The 23,586-nt window shown below is 37.1% G+C and overlaps 1 protein-coding gene across 32 annotated transcripts in view; it reads right to left on the bottom strand.

The window, feature by feature from the left end:
- Positions 1 to 23,586, bottom strand: part of KIDINS220 (kinase D interacting substrate 220) — a 117,590-nt gene that overhangs the window by 78,546 nt on the left and 15,458 nt on the right. For 18 of the 32 annotated variants that reach the window (XR_011426622.1, XR_011426621.1, XM_070236722.1 and 15 more), the window contains exons 3-11: positions 20,903 to 21,001; positions 19,694 to 19,792; positions 16,218 to 16,316; positions 14,962 to 15,063; positions 9,012 to 9,110; positions 7,090 to 7,287; positions 4,738 to 4,836; positions 3,072 to 3,170; positions 1,675 to 1,773 (exon numbers count right to left, since the gene is read on the bottom strand). Coding sequence is in view for 30 of the 32 variants with exons in the window: in XM_070236722.1 (XP_070092823.1) it covers positions 1,675 to 1,773; positions 3,072 to 3,170; positions 4,738 to 4,836; positions 7,090 to 7,287; positions 9,012 to 9,110; positions 14,962 to 15,063; positions 16,218 to 16,316; positions 19,694 to 19,792; positions 20,903 to 21,001 (993 nt within the window). In the remaining 2 variants the exon portion in view is untranslated. Of the gene's footprint in view, positions 1 to 1,674; positions 1,774 to 3,071; positions 3,171 to 4,737; positions 4,837 to 7,089; positions 7,288 to 9,011; positions 9,111 to 14,961; positions 15,064 to 16,217; positions 16,317 to 19,604; positions 19,793 to 20,902; positions 21,002 to 23,586 lie in introns of all 32 variants that reach the window. The other 14 variants (XM_023619582.2, XM_070236729.1, XM_070236730.1 and 11 more) reach the window with 3 other exon arrangements.

The raw sequence follows: 23,586 nt of genomic DNA, 5'->3' as shown, positions 1-23,586 counted from the left end.
CATAAGAGAAGTAAAGTATGGACCTTAGCTCTCATCTTTCTTCCCATTGATGATCTCGGTCACTCTCAGGCAACTCGCATGCCTTGGTAACTAACTGGCATATTCCCATCACCAGCCTTGATTTCTTACCCAAATTCTAGTCCCACATTTCCCAATGCCTAATGGTCACAGCCTCCCAAATGTCTTATCAGACCTCAAACTAAACACATCTAAATCAGATTTCATCATCGTATTTCCCCACCTGAACCCCATTTCTTAACCCTAAGCCTGTGAAGGCAGAAATATATCAGTGGCATTTCTGCCAAATACAAAATTCCTGAAAATGCAGGGAAGACATTAACACATCCTGCCAATATGCTGAAGATAAACAGAGATCAGTGATGGGCTAGGTAAAAATACCATTAATCTTTATTCTTAAATGGACTTTTATGAAATCATCTATGAAGAACCAGGTTCAAGACTTTCACAAGTTTGTATTCAAATTCTAGCAGGACAGCACTTTATCTGTCCTCAGTAAGTATGTGTTAAATGAACGAACAACTATTCCAACTATCTTGTATGCTTGTCGGCAAGTATGTGCTGACTCAGGGCACAGCAACACACAAAAGGGTACTGAGACAGAGTCCTTCAGGAAACGTATTAATAAGTATGAAACAATTATTTCTAAAGGGCATGTTACAGAATTAATGAGGCCATATGGCACCTTCCAGAGCATGTAGTCCAGTGGTTGCTTACTGCAAATTAGAGGATCAGGGCCAGAAACGAGTCAATGGTAGAATGAGAAAAACAGGCAACACAGGAAGTTTTCTATAAAGCTAAATATAATCAACTTCAAAATCTCTCCTTTGTCTTTATGTCCTTCCTAATTTTTAATGTTAAAGTTTCCTTTATTTTATATGAAACTATATTAACGTGGTAATAATAGGTGGGATTTTCCTGTTGTTTTTTAAATGATGTTTCTTGATAAAATAAAGGCAAATACATATTGATTCTGCGTTTTTTGTTTAATTGCCTCATAAATAACAGAAAGATAAACTTCAATCTATTATAAATTAGGAAAGCCCAAATCATGGCATACATTTAGAGGGAAAAATCTATATTTCTTACTTCATACATAAATCAACTGACTTCTCTTCTGGGAAGAACTCAACTAAAGTAGACAAAGGACCCTGTTTAAAATTAAAACAAATTAAAACCAGGAATCAATTCTATATGAAGTATTAAGCAATTTATAGTTAAATTTATTATGTAAAACATGAAAATTTCTCTGAAAGGATTATGGAGAGGGCATATGGCAGGACATTTTCCCTCCTATTAGTGAACACTAATGCCAGTCTGCTTTAAGAGTCTATCTTCCCCAACCCTTTTGGATTCTTTCTTTCTGTTTATCTGCAACCTGATGACATCCTCCTTGTACGGTGGTCAACAGCAGCTCCCCATAACTGGTATGAGCAATAGAAGGAAAATCTGAAGCAGCTTCTTTAATAGCACACTTCTCAGCATGCCATCGGGACAGCCAAGAAGACATCACAGCATCAAAATCCCACACAGATATCCCCACAAGTAATCTCTCCTTCCACAAAATAAAATCAGAGCCCCTTCAGCCCACCAGATAGAGAGGTCAGTCTACCCAACTGCCTTCCAGAAAGTGCTCTCGTGGCGCAGCAGCTGTACCTTGTCCACAGCAGACACTTTAGCCCCTTTATCCAGCAGCAGCTCTACCACTTCAATGTTCCTCATCTTGGTAGCCTTTATCAGTGGAGTTTCACCATCCTGTGGGCACAGAGAAGAAGGTTTGCCAGAGTAACAGCTTTACTCCTAAATGTTTAAAGTTACATAAATGCACATGTAAGAATTCAAACATCTGGCTCTGGTACCAGTCTATACTGAAAATGTTCTCAAGAAAACATAGTTGTAAAAACTAACAAAAGTGCTTCCTTTCACAACCAATCATCTGTATCAAAACAATGTTACATCACTCAGCTGAGTATGGGATGTACCCAGCTGCTCATCAGCCATTTATAGTAACAGTTCCCTGCCTCTCACTGCTGCTGCCATTCCCCAGGTTCCACCCTTACATCTGGGGCAGCACATTCAAAGACTACTTCCCATTCTCACCCTCTCCCCAGCAACCAACCCACAGCCCAGCCAGTCAATGTCCAGGCAAGCCAGTGTCTAGATTTTTCTGAAGTCTATACCAGCATCACTTCAGTTCTATGCATACCTAAGGACCTGGGTGTAACAGAGAAAACAATCTGATACAAGCAGTATGCCTTTGGAGAATCTCAAAAGGGTTCATAATTGTTTTCAAAATCAAATTAAGGAAAATAAGAAGAGACCATAGTTCGGCACTGAATTAGAAAAGACCAAAACCTGGTGAGAAGCCACCACTGGTCAAAGTGGCTGATACGGGTCCAAAGATTATCAAGGAGCCACCTGCGAACCAGGAGGGATCCCAGGAAACTTTCTGCCCTAGGGCACTGAAGTTACCATCATCAGTTTAGAAAGATGCTGGTCCCGATCTCTAGCAGATGAAATAGGATTGTCTTATGGGTGATTCCATAAGTTTCCTTTATTCATTATGAATTCCTGCCACTTCAGTCCAGAATTCCAAAATATTTTCCCCATGGAACTATTACACATAAGGCCAAATACAATCACCTAAAGTCTTATACAGTTTTATATCTTTCACATGATGTGAGTAAAAACAGACTAAAGTGGCTGCTTTGGGGAACCAATAACCACTCACAAAGGTCTTTTAAAAGGAAATGTGTCTTACATTCCAAACAACAGGAGCATGAAAGAATTCTGGGGAAATGATCTTTCCACAGTTTATGAATAGTTGATACTGTATTTTCTGAAAGTGTTTAATTAAAGTAACAAGTTACACACTGTATTTTGCTGTGAATACATAACTCCTGAAAGGACACATAGTTGCTCATCAATTTAATGCAGCATATTACCAGTAAAATCAGTATAATTCTAATATCAAACAAAGATGATTGAAAAAAACAAGCAGTACTAATTATTCAGCACTGGGTATGGCTAAGAGAATAGAAATGTCTTTATACCTTTGTGCATATTTCAGTGTCAGGGTTGCACTGCAAGATATCTCTCACCATTGTTGCATTTCCTTTCTCAACAGCCCAATACAAAGCAGTTTTATTGTCCTATATAATAAAAAAAATCAACAATCACTTCATAAGAGATATAATATTAAAAACTATTTGTAAATATAAAACACCCTTATTCACATTTCTGCCAGAGAGCATTAATAGATCTTACCAACAAGCAGCATGGTGGGAAATAATATTAACCCTTATTCTATCTTGGACTTACTTTTGAGAAATTCTTTATGAAAGAAGCCTAGGAAAATTTACTATGACTTGACTTAGAAAGCAGCAACCTCACATAGTTGATAAAGTGCGCTTTGTAACGCGAGCGGATTTCAGGACCGTGCCCTGGACTGGAATTCATCAATACCTGAGCTCTGTATCCTTGGAGAAGTCACATAAACAATCTGACTTTCTTAATCTCCACTAACCCGTGCTCATGTACCGGTCTTGATCAGAACCTATAAAATCCTATCTAGTTCAAAAATCAAAAATAGATACACATATATCTTGAAAGTAGAGCTGGAGAACAAATAAAATGACTAAAACCTAGGAAAATAGGATTGACAGACACAAAAGAGTTAGGTAAAAGTCTAAACAGGTGATCCAGTAACCACCTTCCGGTGAAAAAAAGATTTTAACCCAAAATATAATGAATGACTTTCTACTGCTGCTACATTAAGCTTCCTATACCAGAATTTCCCCAATGGAGTTCCCCTTCTCAAAAATGTACACTACCTTCCCAATTTTCTTAGCTTGGTGCTCAAACCTCCCTTTCTATTTCTGTCACCATCTCCCATCCCACACTCTCCACGACCCCACTGCCAGCCTAATTTATTCACCAGCTAAGGAATATAGTCTTTCATGTTTCCATTTCCTTTTCGGTTTTTCTTGTTTTTTTAAATCTTGGTGAGGAAGATTGGCTCTGAGCTAACATCTGTTGCCAGTCTTCCTCTTTTTGCCTGAGGAAGACTGTCCCTGAGCTAACATCTGTGCCAATCTTCCTCTGTTTTGTATGTGGGATACCGCCAGACAGGATGGCTTGATGAGAAGTGTGTAGGTCCACCCCTGGGACCCGAACCCATGAACCCCAGGCTGCTGAAGCAGAGCACGCAAACTTAACCACTACGCCACCAGGCTGGCCCCTACTTTCCCATTTTCTTGAATTTTCTCATCCTATTATTCCACTATCCTTGCTGGAAATACCCAGCCTTCTTTTCCTCTACCTTTCTAAATCCGACTCATCTTTCATGCTTCACTCAAATTCTGTTTTCCTTCAAAAGCCTTCCTTCACACCCTCTTTCCCACCACTTGAAGCTTTCACTTAGGCAATCACTAACAGGCCATCTTACAACCAAAGTGGCACCACTTTTTATGTTTATGTAAAAACATAAAAATAAACATAAACAGAACTTACAAACTAAAACCGTCCTAACTAAAATGAATGCTTCTTACAGGCAAGGGTCCCATGTTAAGCCCCCTCATAGCATGTGGCATAGTATTTATTAGTTTGATTCAAAGATGGATTTGGATCCATAGGAAACTGGAAGAATGACATTATGATCAGTCAATACATACAATCAATTATACTCAGAGATAACAGCAGTGCTGTCATCACACATACCTGTCCTCTAATGTCTATATCAGCATATTTTTGAAGAAGTGCCCGAACAATTTCCACATGACCACCTCTGACAGCACCAATCAACACCGTATCCCCACTCTAAAAAGAAAAAAAAAGAGTGAATTGATGATAACAAATAAACAGTTTTGAAGTTAAGGTTAATCATGTACTAAGATAATAGATTTTTTCTGAAAATTTCTTGAAAAAAGAGTATCTCTAAATAAGAGAAAAATTTTAGTTAACTAATAGTAATAAGGTCTTAAAGTAAGGGACAGAAGACTTTACACCTCATGAGGACTCTGAAATTCCATGACAAAAGTTCAGAAACAAGTCACCTAGAACAATAAGCCATTCTCTTTGAAGGTAACTTGCCATTAAAAATGTAAATTAAATAAAATGACACCATGGCTGTCAACGAACATGGACATTTGGAAATTATATAATACAAATCCCTTGGACTAATGCTATCCGATGAAAGTCATGGATTCTAAAAAAGGGAGTTGTAAAACTACAGTCATCAGTGGGTTTCTAACCACCTTTAATTAAGGGAGAAGGATAATTCCCAGATCAGCATCCACATTCTCGTCAATTTGGCATTACAGGCCCACAGTGCATAAGACTGACTCATTCTCCAGTACAAGGCTTAGATGAAGTTCATTACCTCATAAGGACATCTCTTTGCTTTGAAATTATATTCACCAAACAATAATCATTATTAATTATATCTTTCCACTACTTCGAATACGGGAAATGGCTATTTTGGCTATGGGCAAATTTTTTTTTTTTTTTTTTACTGCTAAATTACAAATCAGTTGTAGGAATTTGGGTTGGGTAAGTCCATAAGGTGTGGTTCCTCTCAGTCCTGAGTGGGCCCCAATGGGCTATAAACCAAGATGCTGGTCCTTGAGGATTATTAAGTTTAGCACCATGGCATAGTATCTTTACTACTACATTAAAAGCAGAAATAAACTCAAGGCAGATAAATTTTAGTTGAGAATGTTAGCATTAATATGGGTCCAGACTAGCAAATTAATAATAGGTTATAAATATTTCATTGCTTACTATGTGCCATGCACTGTTCTAGACACTGGGAAACAACATAGACAAGGTCCCAGGTCTGGGAGAATTTAGTCTGGAGGAGACAAACAGACAACATACAATAAACACAAACGAAAAATCAGACAAATGCTATGCAAACAAACTAAAATATAGTGCTGTGATAGAGTGACTGGGTAGCTGCTTTGGATTGGGCAACTTGAAGACTTTTCTGAGGAGGTAATGTTTAAGCTGAGACTGGAATGACAGAGGAGCCAGCCACACGAAGATCATGAAGATCAGCATTCCAGACAGAGCACTGCTGGTACAAAGGCCCGAAGACAGCAATAATATCAGTGTGTTGAAAAGGAAAGAAAATTAATATGGCTGCAACCTATTGAAACAAGAGTAAGAGTAGTACAAAATGAGAACAAAGAGTTAGGCAAGGACAATATCATTGGTATTTCCAAACTAAAGAAGTTTACCATTCATCCTCTGTATAAGAGGAAACTTAGACGACTTTAAAGAAAGGTGTACACATGAGAGTTATTGCTTTAAAGGTCACTCTGAGAACAGAGTGGAGAACAAATCAAAGCTAATAAGAGAACTCAGTTGATATGCTAATGCTATAAGAATGGGAGACATTGGCTTGGAGAAGGGAGGTGGTAATGGAAATGAAAGGAAGTGGACAGATAAAGAATATATTTTGGAGGTACAGTCAAGGAATCTGCTGGAGAACTGGATGTGGTAAGTGAGGAAGAGAAATCAAGGCTAAAGCATAGGATTTGGGGTCTTAACAACAGGGTGGATGGTTGTGCCATGTACTGAGATGGAGAAGACTGAGGGAAAAGCAGGTTTGGGATGAAACAAACAAGACATCTGGTTTACCGTAAATTTAAGAAGCCCATGAGACATTCAAGTGTATAGAGTTCAAAGAGAGTTGGATATACAAGTGTAGAGTCCTGAGAAGAGATTAGAGCAAGAGAGATAATTTTGAAAATTGTAAGTGTAAGGGTGGTACCTGAAGCCTTGGGACAATGAATAAAACTAGCCAGGAACAACACCTACAGTGACAAACATCAGGACAGTTACAGACTAATGGTACATGTGACATTCTCAATTACAATATTATTTGACAAAAATTAAAAAGAACACCCTTCACAAAGATTGAATAGTTTTTTAACTTATTAGTTCTAAAGGTAGAAATAAAACGTCTTAAAACAAATATATGTCATTCATGAAGAACCTTGAAAGGTGGTGAGAAGTTAAGGTAATCTTCCATCAATGTCACCTCTAGAAAACAAACAGGTAACCTACCCTATCAGGTATGTTCACATATGTTCCAGCATCAAGTAGATCCTGTACAATCTCTGTATGTCCCTCCTTCGATGCAATCATCAAAGCTGTATTTCCATCCTTATCTGTTAAATTTACATTTGGATTCCTCTTCAAAATTTCTTTTACTGACTGTGTGTAGCCTCCTTTTACTGCCACAATAAGTGCAGTCATTGAATTCTAAAAAACAAAACCAAGCCCAGGAAATTAGTACATTCTAGAAAACACATGACTTATGCCATAATCATAAAACTGATGTTTTCAAAAGGTGGCCTATTATTAAGTTATTTCTGATAATAAAATGCCAATATAAATCATCAGACACATACCAGGAGGTATATTTTCCATTTTTGAAGAGAAACATTAATTCTCTTGAGTCAACAGGACTCTTATGATATTCAATTCTTTAAATAATAATTTGAAATTGGACTCATTTATAATGAACAAACTCTAACACTAATGTAATGAAGTACAAAATAGTTGACAGGATGATTCAAAATTAAACATAGTCTAAATTAAATAATCCAAAGTAAGCTCAATCAGACTTCAAACAAAGAATTGTTTACAATAAAATCTATAGGAAAAACTGAAGGAAAACAGTGAAATAATATAGGATATTTCATTAAAAGTAGAATATATTCTTGTCTTTCACAGTTACGTAGAATCCACATTTTTAAAAACTGTCTTATTTTTAGTGGTTCTTTTAAAAACTGCATATCTAATTTATAATAATAAATCACCTAATAGAAGAATCTGACAAAAGAAGTATTAAAATTGCTCCTTAAGATTTTGATCTATTTTGAGATGTCATATGATTTCCTCATAGAAATATGTTGGTTATTAGACCAGTTTCCAAAACAAAGCCCTAATTCTCTCACATATTAAAATAACATAGCCTTTTCAAATTCTTTAGCAGTCAATAATCATAAAAGCAAGCAACTCATCCACTTGATAAACTGTCCAGAAAAGAGGCAAAGGTATGAAAAAGTGAAAGACAGGACTTCCACGGCTCTCTAAGAGTCATGCTCTGGATCCACACAGCACTAAAATATTGTATACTCCTGGAAGATTAGCAATTAATAGCTTCTGCCAATATGGAAAACAGGAGAAACTGGTTGATATTAACATGAGTAAGTCAAGGATGATTTAGAGTTCACTTTTGTTACATTGCAGCCAGAGATTTAGTAGTCTCTCTTCTCAGATTTCTTTATGATCCATCTCACATAATACTTAATTATGTAAATAGCAGTATGTATTAATTGTTTCTTGTGCATAAATGTCATTTCCTTTAACCGTATTTTTATAAGCTCAAGGGAAAAGCAATTTGTTAGGTTTCTCCAGTATTTGGAGACACGTTTGGCACAGGGCTGGCTATACGGCAGGCGCTCAACAAGGAATTACTCAGTGCTAGTCAGTAGGATGTACTGAACCAATTTTTAAGCTTTCTAGGATTCAACCACTGATTTCTGATATTTTTTAATACATCTATTGGAGAAGGAAAATAAGTCATTGTTAAAAATAGCCAAAAAGTGACAATACTATTTTAAATTTTTAAAGAAAAGGTATTTTAACAGAGCATAACTCTTTTCCACAACAGTATTTTAAACTATTTGATTTGAAGAGTATTTCAATTTATTCTAAGATTACTGAAAGATATTCTTGATAGTTTTAGCCTCCCAAAATTTATGTGCATTAGCAATATATCTTAAAAGCATATATTTGTAGTATACAATATCTATAAGGTAATACATTTCTCAGGATAATAGAAAACGCTTGTTTTTTCTAAGTATCATTTAAGAACTGTAGGGAAATTTTTCTAGGCATATACTTAAAGAAAATATTCTGTCTCTTAAAACTAAAAACATCTCTCTGTTACCAGGGATTAAAATAGAAAAGCTACTTACAGCTCCTTCTTGATCAACATCAGCTCCCATGGCCAACAAATGTTTTACACATTCCAAATGACCCTTCCGTGCAGCCCAAACCAAAGGGGTGGTTCCATACTATTAAAACAAAAAATAAATTTAAAATTATTATCAAAGGTGTACAAAAGAAACTAGCTCTCAACACAAATTTTGATAAAAATCATACTTTGAAGAACTGCCTTCCTAAACTACCGTTTTCACTAATCATAATTTTAATCCTAGATCAATCATATTCTCTCCATTTTATTTCTCCAAATAGATGATTAACCACCCTATAAGATGTCTTTTAACCCGGGCTGGCCCCGTGGCCAAGTGGTTAAGTTCACACACTCCACTTCGGCAGCCCAGGGTTTTGCCGGTTTGGATCCTGGCGCACACATAGCACCGCTCATCAAACAATGCTGAGGCAGCATCCCACATAGCACAGCCAGGGCCTACAACTAGAATATACATCTGTGTACTGGGGGGCTTTGGGGAGAAGAAGAAGAAGAAAAAAAAGAAGACTGGCAACAGATGTTAGCTCAGGTACCAATCTTTAAAAAATAAGAGTCTTTTGGGGCCAGCCCAGTGGTGCAGTAGTTAAGTTCACACGCTCCGCTGCTCAGCAGCCTGGGGTTCACTGGTTCAGATCCCAGGTGTAGACATGGCACCGCTTGGCACACCATGCTGTGGTAGGCATCCCACAGATAAAGTAGAGGAAGACGGGCAGGATGTTAGCTCAGGGCCAGGCTTCCTCAGCAAAAAGAGGAGGACTGGCAGTAGTTAGCTCAGGGCTAATCTTCCTCAAAATACATAAATAAATAAATAAAATAAAAAATAAGTCTTTTGACCAACTTTAACTTTTATAATCAGTGACAATTCTTCTATCACAAAGTTGTATAGTCTCTAATTTTCAACAAGCTTTCATTGCTTCCCATATGTTGTGAAACACAATTTAAAGTCCAACAGTCTGACTATAGGCAAAAGCAGTAACAACCAAGTGCCAAACACAGTTCTAACTACTTTACATGGGTTAACTCAAGCGATCTTTACTAACAAGAATGAATAAATACAATTCACAATATCACATTTTTACTGCAAACAGTGCCCTGAGAAGTTAACTAGAGGCTCAAAGTCACAAAACTACTCAGAGGTGGAACAAGACCCAGGAACCCAAAAAGCCAGGTTTCAGCCTACGCTGCTAACCACCACCCAAAATCAGCCTTCATACTTGACAAAATAAACTCCAGCCTAGAAACTACACTCAAAAGCACCTTTTGCTGGAACATAATTCAAAAGGCATCAGAGAATATAAATCAAGCATAAAAGCAATGCTGTGTCTTTGGGGAGTCTGGCAATCAAGAGGCAAACGCATACCCAGAGTGACCTTTAACTACATGGGAGACTGCAGATTGAAATGAAATTTAATTAATGCCTGCTTTTTATAACAGCCCTTCCCAACAGAACTTTCTGTGTTGATGGAAATCCTCTATAATTCTGCATTGACCAATACAGTAGCCACTAGACACATACTGCTATGGAGCACTTGAAATGTGGCAAGTGTGACCAAGGAATTGAACCTTTAATTTTATTTAATTTTAACTGACTTAAGTCTAAATAAGCATATGTGCCTAGTGGCTACTGTACAAGACAGCATCACTCTGTAAATGAGGTCAAATGTCCCAGTGACCACACTGTTGCAAGTTGTAGCCCTGGGTGCTCTTCCTCAATGGATGGGACCTCATGACAGCCAGAATCCCAAGGCTGCCAATATAGCACACAGGAGCAGGAGTCTAAAAAAGAGGAGGGACACATAAGAGGAAGGCAGCTGTCAAGGTTACAGCCTCAAACATGAATTAGAGATGAATTAAGGCCAAGAGGAACTTCCCAATTTTACTCTCGCATCTATATTCTTCTCCTAGAATTAAATTCTTTTCTAGCCTCTTCATTTATGGATAACATTTCCCCGGCTAAAATGCCTTCCCTGACTCTACAAATTGAAAATCAGACATCCTCAAAAATAATACACATTCATCACTCATAAAGCCTTCTTTAAATATAGTAATTATAATTGAGCACTCATCCTTGGAACACGTATTATATTTCACTTTTACCCTTCTTATAGAACTGGACTGAACAAGATCATAGGCTATCAATTCTGCTCTTCTCCCGCCCCATCACGTTAGCCAGCTACTCCTCACCCCACAGTCAGCGGATAATCTCACTTTCATCATTACAAAGAACTCTTGACATCCAGCAGGACCTCTTCTCTCTACTTCAAAACATCTCTGTAGTCAGCACTCAGAATCACCTCAATATGTCTCTCTCTCCTCTTTTTCTCAAGTCCTGGTCTCTATCTCTAATAAATCTAATCCCTTTATGTGTACCCTTGATCCTATTTTCCTCTGTTTCATCTAGAACCATACTCAATAATCTCCTCCTATGTCATCAGGCTTTTCTTCTTTATTCCTTCTCCCAACAAACTGGTTCAGGCCTCTCCTATCCTAAAAAAAACTTTTCCAATAAGCTATCCTCCCAAGATACTCATCACTGCCTTTTCTTTTAAACTTTCAAAATAATTTATAATGGTTACTTCCAATCCCTTTCCAAAACCCCCTCAAAAACTGGTTTCTGCTATAAACATTACAAAAAGCACAATCCCCAAGTCACCAATAGTTACCTAAACACTAGATCTGTAGATCTTTTTCTCAGTTCTTTCTTTTCTTCCTGAAAGCTCTGTAGTATTCTGAACTGTAGACTGTCCCTTCCACCTTGAACTTTCAATTCGTTAGTCATCTTTGCCATTTCACCAAATTCTGCTACCTAGGGAACACTGCCAATAATCAGCTCTGTGTTCATCTCGTCTCATTACTACCGACCCCACTTATCAAATCCACTCTCATGCAACCTCAAGAATCATCTCTATGCAGACAACCCCTCAACACCTCCAGTCAAAACCTCTATGTCCACTACCTAGCAGGACACCTTTAACTCCCAGTGCTCCCATCATTTAAAAGTCAACACAACTAAAACTGACTTCATTCACTAAAACTTAGTTCCCGTAGAAACTTTCCTATTTCTGTCAGCAATAAAATGATTCTCTTTATCTTCAATCCATCCTATAATGCACTATTAAGTAATGATTTTTCTAAAACACCACTTTGTGTCAATCTACTACTCAAAACCCCCACTGATTTTCAGTGAGGTATTCAAGGCCTACTTCTAGGGGGCTCCATCTACAGCCAGGGCTTCCTTCCTCACGGCTCCTGTCCACACCACCTCAGCTCTCCTCACATGAGCCTACTCAGTGCTATCTCAACGTGCCATGAGAATCACACTCTGAGGCCTCTGGCTCTCATGTCCCCCTGTGCCTTGTACAGTCTCCTCTCCTACTCTCCATTCACTTAAGTTCTACTTCTTTAAGGTCTAGATTAAGTCTCAGTTCTATCAAATCTTTAACCGACTGCTTAGCTATCGGTGAATTCTCTTCTCTAAACTCCTAAGTCACTTGACTCCTAGCCTTTGCATTTTAAATGTCCCACTTATCTCCGTGCTTCTCTAAACAGAGATAATTTCTTCTCTGTTTTTACATCTTCTGTGTTTAGCGCAGCTATAGGGCATGGCAGACAAAAGGTACTAAACATTTTCTCAAAATGTTAGAGTGACAGACTAGGTAGCATAGTAACTGATTCCAGAGGGCCTTGAATGCCAGGTTATATATTTTTCAATAGGCCACTAGGAGAAATTAAGGGTTTCTCCATCACATTAAAGTGTCAAATCAGAAACTTCAATAAATAGAACCACATCCACTTTAGACATACAATAAAACCTCACTAATCTGAATTAGAAGACAGTCAATCTGAATTAGCAAACAGTCACCAAAACAATATTTTTAAATACTTTTTTTTTTGAAGAAGAAGATTAGCCCTGAGCCAACATCTGCTGCCAATCCTCCTCTTTTTGCTGAGGAAGACTGGCCCTGAGCTCACATCCGTGCCCATCTTCCTCTACTTTATATGTGGGATGCCTGCCACAGCATAGCTTGCCAAGTAGTGCCACGTCCGTATCCAAGATCCAAACTGGCAAACCCTGGGCAGCCGAAGCAGAATGTGCAAACTTAACCACTGCACCACTGGGCCAGCCCTTAAATACTATATTATAAGTGTTTGCAACAGTCTCCTTACAGTCCTCATTAAGCTATTATTTTATGTAAAATGAGGCATAACCTGCATAAAGGGCATAAAATACACAAAACTTAAGTGTACTACTTGATGATTTTTTTACATATGTATACACCCATATAACCATCATCCAGATCAAGATAAGAATGATTTCCAACCCTCCCATAAAGTTAAGCAACACTATTTTACTTAAATTTATGCTCAGAATATATTCCAATTATCAAAAAATGTCTAATAGTTATTTTCCTATATTTTGCTAAATTGTTATTAATTTGAAAAGAACATGCTTATGCACAATGTCTCAAGTTCTAAGACAGTTAATGGAAATAATGGAGGTACAAAAACGAAAAGAAAAAGGAGCATTCCTTACTTTCACGAAACTTACACTCTGGCGGTAAGAGAGAGAAGTAAAGCAATGGTTATAATTGGCTATGTGCACCCACGGAGGTATGCACAGAGAACACGGAGAGTACAGAGGACGGGCGTCTAAGCTGACTAAGTAAGTTAAGGAGGCTTAACAAAGGAGGTAATATCTCAACTGAATCTTGACAAATTACATCGGAGTCCATCAGGCAGAGGAGAAAACCACATTCTTAGCAGAGGGAACAGAATAAACAAAAACATAAACTCCACAGAAATTCATAAAAGTTCATAGAATGTCAGACAATCTTTTGTATCCAAAGCATAGTGTACATGGAGAGGAATGGCAAGAAGTGAGCCTGGGCTGATAGACTGAGTCAAACTAAAAAGTCTAGGCGGGGGCCAGCCCAGTGGCACAGCAGTTAAGTTCGCACATTCTGCTTCGGCTGCCCATGGTTCGCCAGTTTGGATCCCAGGTGCGGACCTATGCACAGCTTGTCAAGCCGGGGTGTGGCAGGCGTCCCACATATAAAGTACAGAAGATGGGCACGGATGTGAGCTCAGGGCCAGTCTTCCTCAGCAAAAAGAGGGGGATTGGCAGCAGATGTTAGCTCAAGGCTAATCTTCCTCAAAGAAAAAAAATGTCTGGGCTTTGTCCCAGAACTGCAGAAGCCATCAAAGCACTCCAAAAGCAAGGAAGAACAATATAATTAAATAAATGTTTATTAAATGCTTGACATAAATATTAAGGATTAAAAAATGAATAAAAGAAAATTCTTGGGAGCTTTCTGGAGTAGACAGCAATGAGCTGAGTGAAGGATGAAGAGAAGCTAAAGCTGACGGGGAGGCAAGGGCATTCCACACTATGAAAGAGCACACCCAAAGGCATGGAAGGGTTAAAAACAGATGAATTCTGGAACCTACATCATTCAATAGTCTAGCCTAAAAGGTAGTTTTGAGGTATAAACAGCAGGAGAAAGGGTAGAAAGGGAGGCAAGGCCTATCTTCATACAACAGACCAGGAATTGATCTCTTTAGGATTTTACGTATAAGAGAGATAACCAAACTTGAATTTTAGAAAGATCATTCTGGCAACAATACATAGAAAGCAGAAAGGACTAAAGGTAGAAGAAGAGTTACAACAGAAAACTTCAAACAATGAAGACAGGGAATAAGCTCTATTTTCCTGAGAATAATGAATGTGATATAAAAAACAACGGAAGGACACTTAGTACACAGTACCTATAAGGAAGCCATCTATGAGATGTACATCTACATAAAAGACATTAATACACATAAATGGAAGATACGTCAGAGCAGCCTCTTAAGATCATATGAAAATACTTGTAAATTAGACACACGAGTAGACATAAAATGAACTGGAACCTGCAAAGATCCTGCTGACCTACCTTATCAGAGCAGTTGACTTTAGCACCATTTTGCAGTAAAAGATGCACTATATCTGCATGGCCTCTCCCCGCTGCCCAAATGATTGGGTAAACACTGTACTGCTGGGAGACAGGTAGGTGGGTAGGTAGGTAGACAGGAACAAAGGAAGACAGGGAGGGAGGGCACAAGGTAGGGAGGGAAAGAAAAAATCTTTTAGGTGGATATTTACAGCACACATGTGCTAAGAAAAGTACAGCCATGCGTCGCTTAGCAATGGGGATATGTTCTGAGAAAGGCGTCATCAGGCGATTTCTTCCTTGTGGGAACATCATACAGTGTACTTACTCAAACCCAGATGGTATAGCCTACTACACACCTATGCCATACAGTACTAATCTTTCAGGACTACAGTCATATATGTGGTTCATATATGTGGTCCGTTGTTGACTGAGACATTGTTATGCAGCGCATGACTGTAAAAACAAAGGGAGTAATACAAAGTAATATTTTTAAAAATCAAGTTACACACCATTCTCCACTTTAAAAACACTCACAGTACTCATAATACATAATCGGCAACCTTAAATAAATATATATTATTAACACATTTATTTTTATAGATTCAATACAAATAATGTGATTATCTAACCAACAGGCAAGACTAATAAGAGGAATGTGAAACTTTTCTTATATAATCCTTTCACTAACTTGAATAAACAGTTTCTTTTTTTTTTTCAGCTTTATTGAGGTATAACCAACAAATAAAATTGTAAGATATTTAAAGTGTACAATGTGACAATTTTACATACATCTACATTGTGAAAGAATTCCCCCAACAATAAAACCGTTCCTTAATCTGCAGTCCGAGATCAAGTCTGAGGCAAAGTAGTAACGCACGCACTACCATCTATAAGAATGTGTAGAAAAATGGTATGCATATTTGGCAAATGTCTCTTTTCTTTACAGAATTTTACACTAAGAATGCATACCCACAGAAAACAAGGCAAGATGACTTAGGGTTTCAAAATTTTCTTTTGAAATGCTATATAGCTATAATTAACACGCAAGCTCTAAGCATTGCCTTTTTGCTCATAAAAATTGAGAAATAGGTTGAGAAAAAAATTTGCATTGTTTTGAACTCACATTCTAAATTCTTATCTTTAATAAGATCTAGATCATTATTATTCACTATGAAGTCTAAAGTACAACCAGCCTAAAGTATTTCCTAAAAGAACTTACCACTTACATCACAAATGAATTTTTTGTTAACGCTTACCAGACCAGTAACACTTGGATTGGCACCATGAGAAAGAAGCAACTCGACCACTTCAGTACGGCCTTTATAACACGCCCACATAAGAGCTGTCCAACCTCCCTGAAAGAAAAAAAAGGAGGAAGGAGATAAAACTTTGCATTATCTCCAAGCAAAAAAAAAAGAAGCCATTAATGAAGTTCATTCTGTGAATACTCTTTATAAAACCACTGTTTTATGAAAGCACTACTACTAAGTCTTAAATTCCCAAGCTTCTCAGAGACAAACACGACAGTACATGAAATAAGTCAATTCTCTTAAGTCTGAAATGATCACTCCAAAGGTTTTACTACATCTTGGAAACTGCAATAGGGAAGATTCATGTTGGACTTTTCCAAATTTCCAGGATTTATTTTGGCTGTTCAAAAATTTTTCTTGAGAAAATTTTCTATGTCCCTAGTTATTCTCCTCCTTGTATGAGTCTAGACTTTTTCCAGAGAGGAATTTCAGCAATCATATTCACCTCTTGCATTTAAACACATCCTATAAATCCCAGATCATTACAGTACCTCTTGCTAAAAAAGAGGACACTGAGGCAATAATCTGTAGATCATGATTTCTTGGGGTAGGCGAAGCCATCAAGTATGAATTAACAGCATGATAACTTTCTATTTTCTAAGCTACAGGAGCAATTTTTTTCTTTGCTTTGAGCAATTTTCTCTTTAGCTATAATGCAATTCAATAAAAGAGACCAATGTAATCAAATTATACTAAGGAACAAATATTTTGTTTGCTTATTTAAAACTAGTTTTTGGACCAATTCACATTTGGTTCTGAGAATATAAATCACTTAATCCTTCTGATCCTGTTTCATCATCCCTAAAAAAGATATTAAAAAAAATACTTGCCCTAATCTGAAAAAGGCAAAACCACAGAAAGGGAAGACAGATGAGTGGTGGCCAGAGGTTGAGGAGGGAGGAGGTGTTGACTATGAAGGAGCAGCACGAGGGTACTGCTGAAGTGATGGAACTGCTCTGCACAGAACCGTGTAGTGGATATATGACATTATGCACTGGTCAAAAACTAAAGAATTGTACACCACAAAGAGCGAATTTCATTGTATGCAAATTTTTCAGAAATCAACCAGAATATGGAGAGGAAAGATAGAATACAGACTGGAACAAACGAACCTAACTATATTGCAAATGAATCACAAAATTACTTAGAAGCTGACCTAGGTAACTTCGAAAAGCAAAATTTTAACTGAATATTGTAACGCTACAGACAAAAAGAACTACACACAAACACTCCACTTCGTAGATAAATCTGTTTCTCTTGGGGTATGGACTGGAAATGCTGAAACTACTTTATTTATATACCAGAATTGAACAAATAAATAGATTGTGCAGATCAGGAGAGCCAGATGTCTCAGCATCAGAGAAGAGGTACAAATTAAGGAAACAGAAAAGGTTACAATGGATTGGGTTGGCGGTATCAACCTAGTCTCTTTTTAAAATATACATCCACAAATTAGATACAGAATAGATGTATGTGTATGTAAGAGTTAGTATCCAGACACGTATTTCCTACATCTATCCAATGAGAAGGACTACAAGCAGTGACACCCCAGTAGCAATAAACACACCTACACCTAGATATTGGTTTCTAAATTCTATTTTCTAAAAAAGGATAGGGCATCTTGAAAGGGCCCTTAAAAATAAGTATAGAACTAGATTATAATCCAAAAAATAAAATAAATGTTTATGAGCCCATATATATCTATATCTAGATATAGACAGACAGAGAGAACTCTTCCTTACAGAAGAATTCCAATTAATAAACATAGAGGGAATGAGGGAAATAGAAAAATCACCACTATAAAACCACAGAAATAACTGCTGCATGCAAGATATACTGATGGATGCTAAAACAAATGAGTGAAAATTTAATCAAAAACAGGATATCTGTATAGTTTCAAAGTATCTTCCCAAAAATATTTAGTAATTACAAAGGGAAAAACAGTAATCTTACAGTGGTGAAATCTGACAGATACTACCTTAACCAAGAGATCCAGATGAACAGTGCGGTGACACATTCTGGTATCATGTACCTAGAGGTAGCGCACTAAGAAGGGCATATCACTTCTGCGGTATTCTTCCTAATAAAGCACAATCTCAATCTGATCATGAGAAACACCAGACACATCCAAACTGAGAGAGATTCTAAAAATAATAGACAAGTAGGCTTCAAAAGCGTCAAGGTCTTGAAAGACAAAGAAAGGCTGATGTGATTTGTTTAGGTCAAAATATGGAGTTGGGCAAGTCAAGTCTTACATATACCAATATTTTAATCTGTAAAATGCCTGCCCAGAATTGTTTTAAAATCATGCCCTCACTTTAATTTGTATAATGTCACCCTGTGCAAGAATCTATGAAATAAAACTTTACTCTTGAAAAAACTATGTCTAAATTTGCAAAATGAAAAAATTGGAACCAATTGTCTATAGCAATAGCTAGAGTTTGGTGCCCGTAAAAGGTCCTCTCAAAAAAGAATCTTCACTAGATTTCCTGATATTATATACTGGAATTATTCCTGAGTCCCAGACGACCCCTGGCGGTTACTCTGCTCTCCTTTCACAAGTCCAAGGGACTCTGCCTTCCCTCACAAGCTCAGCCGCTAGCACCATCCACCCAATCCTTTGAAGTTAGGGTTCCTCAACACTAACTACTAAGGGAGACATAGTCCTCAGTTTCCCCAATTTTTGGTGTTTTAAAGCCAAACACAAAGACTCTTTAAATGTAAAAGGGTGTTGTGATAATTACTTTGGGGACACTTTTATAGCAATGTACTTCAATTTCTTTTCAGAAATAGGTAGGATACAAATGGTTCTGTATCTTCCTAAAAAAATAAGTACCACCCACTTCACTAAGTTTTGAGAATAAATCTAATATTAAAGAGGTGAAAACACTATGTAAATTACAATTACAATATAACATTAAGTACAAGACGGTGGAATGCTGCAATTTCTTAAAAACTCAGACCACCCAGACTTCATAAAGCGTCATCAGCAGAGTAATACGCTTTATACATCAAGGACATCAATTCCTTCCTTTCTCCCATTATGCTGAAAATTATCACTTCGAGCAACTGAAAATATTCTTTAAACTATACTATGTCCCTCTCAAAGTTCCTCTTAAAGGAAACAATTCTGTCAAGTTCTAAAAGCTTGATATATTAAAGGGTAATGAGTTGTTTACAACAATATTTCAGAATTTTAAACTCTGAAATAAACTAAAAATGAAGACTAAGAATATTCTAAAAGAGGTACATTATATCACCTGATCTTAAAACAATCTTGAGGGTCATTTCAATGCCCAACCCCAAATCCTAAAAACATTGTTATAATCTCACCTCACACACACAAATACAAGATCTCACATATCTATTACTGTCGATAACACTCCAGTGAGTTAATAGCACAGCATAAAGAGTGCACAGACCAGATCCCGGTGCTCCACGGTAGCCCCATATTTAAGCAGCTCTTCCACAACGTGCACGTGCCCCTCTTTTGATGCCGATATAAGTGCAGTCCAGTTATCCTTGAACACAAAGACACAAATGTGACCATTTCAAAACCAAACATAACATTCCAAAGTGAGGAAAAATAAATTCAAATTTACATACCAAATGATCATACCAAATTGACATGCTTTGACCCACTCTAAACTAACCGAAAATAACATTGAAGCATAAGCTCTGTTCAGAATTTATTTGTCTACTTTTATTACTACAATGGTGTAGAAACGGTTTCACAACTGCTTGTTCAGTCTTTTCACTGGACTTCTAATCACATACTGTGTTTTTTAAAAAGGAGAAAAGATGACTATCAAAAGCTCAAAGCTAATCCTTGTGGCTAGCAACCATTATTATAACTTTAAATTACAGAGCCTGTAATCAGATTTCAGAGCACATACACAGGCTAAAGTGATCTCACATGATGCTCATATGATGAGTTTAGAAACTATGTGACAAAGAAAGAATATTCTTTATTTTTTAAGTAAAGATTACAAGTATCCTATCCTAACTTTTATGCATGAGTATAATTTAACTCAAATGATCATTCAATTAAAATCATCAATTTAAAATCATTAATTTGAATCATCAATTTTAAAAAAGAAAGCAGATTTAGCTGTGTGACCCTAAAAAACAATTCCTAGGAAACAGAGAAAGTAGAGGAAACGTAAGCCTCCTAGAACAGTGATTTATCCCTCAGAAGTGGAATCAGAAGGGACCATATCTTTCTGACAATTATCATAGGTAACCGTATTTATAATAGTAAGATACTATTATGAGTATCTTATATGAACATCTTATTATGAGTATTATGAGTATTTTAAGTTACTTAAAAATATGACTTACACATGGATAATTTCTAGGCAGGCACTTAATTTTATGTGTATATGCTCCCTATTCAGACAGTGTCGTCTATATACAGAAAACACAAAGAGCTGAGATCTTTCATTCAAAGTAAAAATTTCCCTTCTGTATTACACCTTTAAAAAAACTTAGCATATCATTAGGCAAAGCTGAGATAGATGTGAAAGCACAATTTGTAATCTATTACTTTTGAGTCACCTCTTAAAAACAAAGAAACAGCAAAGTTAAGGAAAAGAAAAAGAAGACAATAAGTAAATTATTTCAATATATACCAAATCTTCCAGATTGCAATTAGCTCCATTCTTAATTAACTCTTTCACTATTTCCAGATTGCCTTGTTCAGCAGCTATCATCAATGGAGTCTGGCCACACTAGAGAACATAAAAGAAACAGAGAAAAGTCAAGATGCTGTTCTTTAACTGAAACACCAGTTAAATATACCACACTTACATTTTCATGATGGTACATTAAACACTGTTTAAAATATTTCTTTAATTTAGAAACACCTTTGAAATCTTTAGTTTTCAGTTTACTAATAACGTAAAAGTCAAAGAGAAAATGAAACATTGTTTTTTACCACAGCATTAGTAATCTGCTTTTGGCACTGCTATTTCATTCAAAACAAACAAACATGAATAATACTAGGCTCTGAAAAGTAATTACCACAATGTATATAAAAATCTTAGGATATCTATGGTAACTAAATTCTCTAACAATACTGTTAGAATATGATATAGAACATGGGTTGTTTGGTTTTTTTTGCTGGGAAAGAGTCGCCCTGAGCTACCATCTATTGCCCATCTTCCTCTTTTCCCCCCAAAGCCCCAGTGCACAATCGTATATTCCAGTTCTAAGTCCTTCCAGTTCTTCTATGTGCGCCGTCGCAACAGCATGGCAAGTGACAGACGAGTGGTGTGGTTCCTCAACCAGGAACCAAACCCAGGCCGCCAAAGCGGTGAGAGCACGAAACTTGAACCACCAGGCCATCAGGGCTGGTTCTAGAATATGGTTTTAATCTATCTAGAAGCTGTTTTATCAGGACTAGAGGGAGAAAAGTAAAACAACAAATAAAAACAATACAGGTGCTGTATATAATACATATATACAGTTTCTTTAAGCTGTCCCTTATAACCTTAATTCATCAAAATAAAAGCCTCTTGTAGTTACATCAGAGTTTCCCAGCCTGTGTGGCCAGAATGAGTCACAGCAGTAAGAAACAGTGCTCCCCCCACCTTGGGACAGCAGGGCAGGGCCCAGGCAGCTGAATCCTGGAGTGGATCCCCTCTAGCAGCAAGCCTCAACTATTGCAAGCACAATACACGCATTTTCATTTTCTGCCAGTGCCACGATATGAAACACATTAGAAGTAGTGGGTTAAGAGTGACAGTACTAAAGGTGCTAAAACATGCTAAGGTATGAAAAAAGAAAAGGTATGAAAAAGGTAAGAAAAAAGCTATACCAAAATTTAAGTTCAATTAGACAAATAATTATTTAAGCACCCACTTACTGTGTGTATGTCAGTGTGCAGGAAAATATCAGTGATTTTTTTAAATGCTAATTTGACATCATTCCTCTGCTTAAAACCCTCAATGGTTTCCCAATGCTTTTCTGGATAAGAACCAAAATCCCTACCACGGCCTACACAAGCCCTGAATGATGGAGACCACAGCAGGCCTACCTTGAAACCTATTCTCTGCCATTCCCTTCCCACCAACATACCCTCAAGCTCTTTCCCACTCTGGACCCTCAGACAGTCTTCCCTGCCCCCCCAATTCACTACCGCCCACCCTTCTGCTCTTGGGTCAAACATCAACCCCTCAGGGTAGCCGTGCTAACCTCCTCTACTCTTCCTTTACTATAAGACTCCTTGTTCTAAATGCACTTTTATTTCTGTGATTATTGTGTTTTCCCTAAAGGCTCCAAACTTCATGAGGGTGGAAAGCATGTCTGTTTTGTTTCTTCAATACTGTATCCCAGTGTGAGAGAGAGTGACTACCACACAGCTACTCAAATACTCGTTGAGTAAATAAGTGAGCAAAGTCTCAAAGAACTTAAAAATCTATTAGTGGCAACATACAAACAAGCAAATAGTTATAATAATCGGCAAAATATGATGGCTGCTATTATAAGAATAAAAGAAGTTAAGTGTTAAATACAAATACCAGTTTAAACAAAGTAAAAAGTAAATTGCGTTAAATACAGACATTCTTAGATAACAACGGATACTAAATTATATGTGGGAGTCAAATGTCATTCAACCAGGGTCATTAGGGAATGAGGTATTATGCATAAATAGATTTTCCAGGTGAAAAAGTTTACCCTTTAAACATTAAACTTGATTATAACTTTTATGATAACCATTACTCTAAAAAGCAATGCACACATCGTTACTTATTAAACAGATTATCTTAAAGATTATATTTATGATTCTGAGTCATAACTACAGACATCAATTATTACACTAGGCTTGCCTCCATCGGTTCTGATGACTTTGACATACCTTCTACAACATCCTTCTCCCTTCTAATCAACTGGGATAAAAAGTGAGATATCAAAGTCATTGGTATAATATATAAATTACAGCCAATTAATTCTGAATCCACGGTCCTAAGGATACATGAGCTTTACATCAGAGTTTTCAAAATAGTAATTCCAAAAACTTAGCAGTTTTCTGTTTAATTCTCGGGTCACAGCCACATTTCAGATAGTTCACAGAGATAGGTGCTTCTACAGTATGAGGGAAAACATAATGTAGATGTGTATAAATACCTATAACACAAATAAGAAAGATGATATAAGCTTGATTAACTAGAAACAAGCCAAATGAAAGACTTGAATAGTCATAACCTTCTCTTGCAGAAACTATAAGTTGTCTACTCAGTGTCCAGAGCGACAGGATTTTGTTGGGAGTAGCAGTGTGCTCAGCTGAAAAAAACCCCACACTGTTCAGCCTCAC

The sequence above is a fragment of the Equus caballus genome, chromosome 15 (genome assembly GCF_041296265.1).
Source record: "Equus caballus isolate H_3958 breed thoroughbred chromosome 15, TB-T2T, whole genome shotgun sequence".
In the NCBI taxonomy this organism is placed as follows: domain Eukaryota; kingdom Metazoa; phylum Chordata; class Mammalia; order Perissodactyla; family Equidae; genus Equus; species Equus caballus.
Note: the sequence above shows the minus strand (reverse complement) of the source record. Positions and strands in the feature narration are given on the sequence as shown.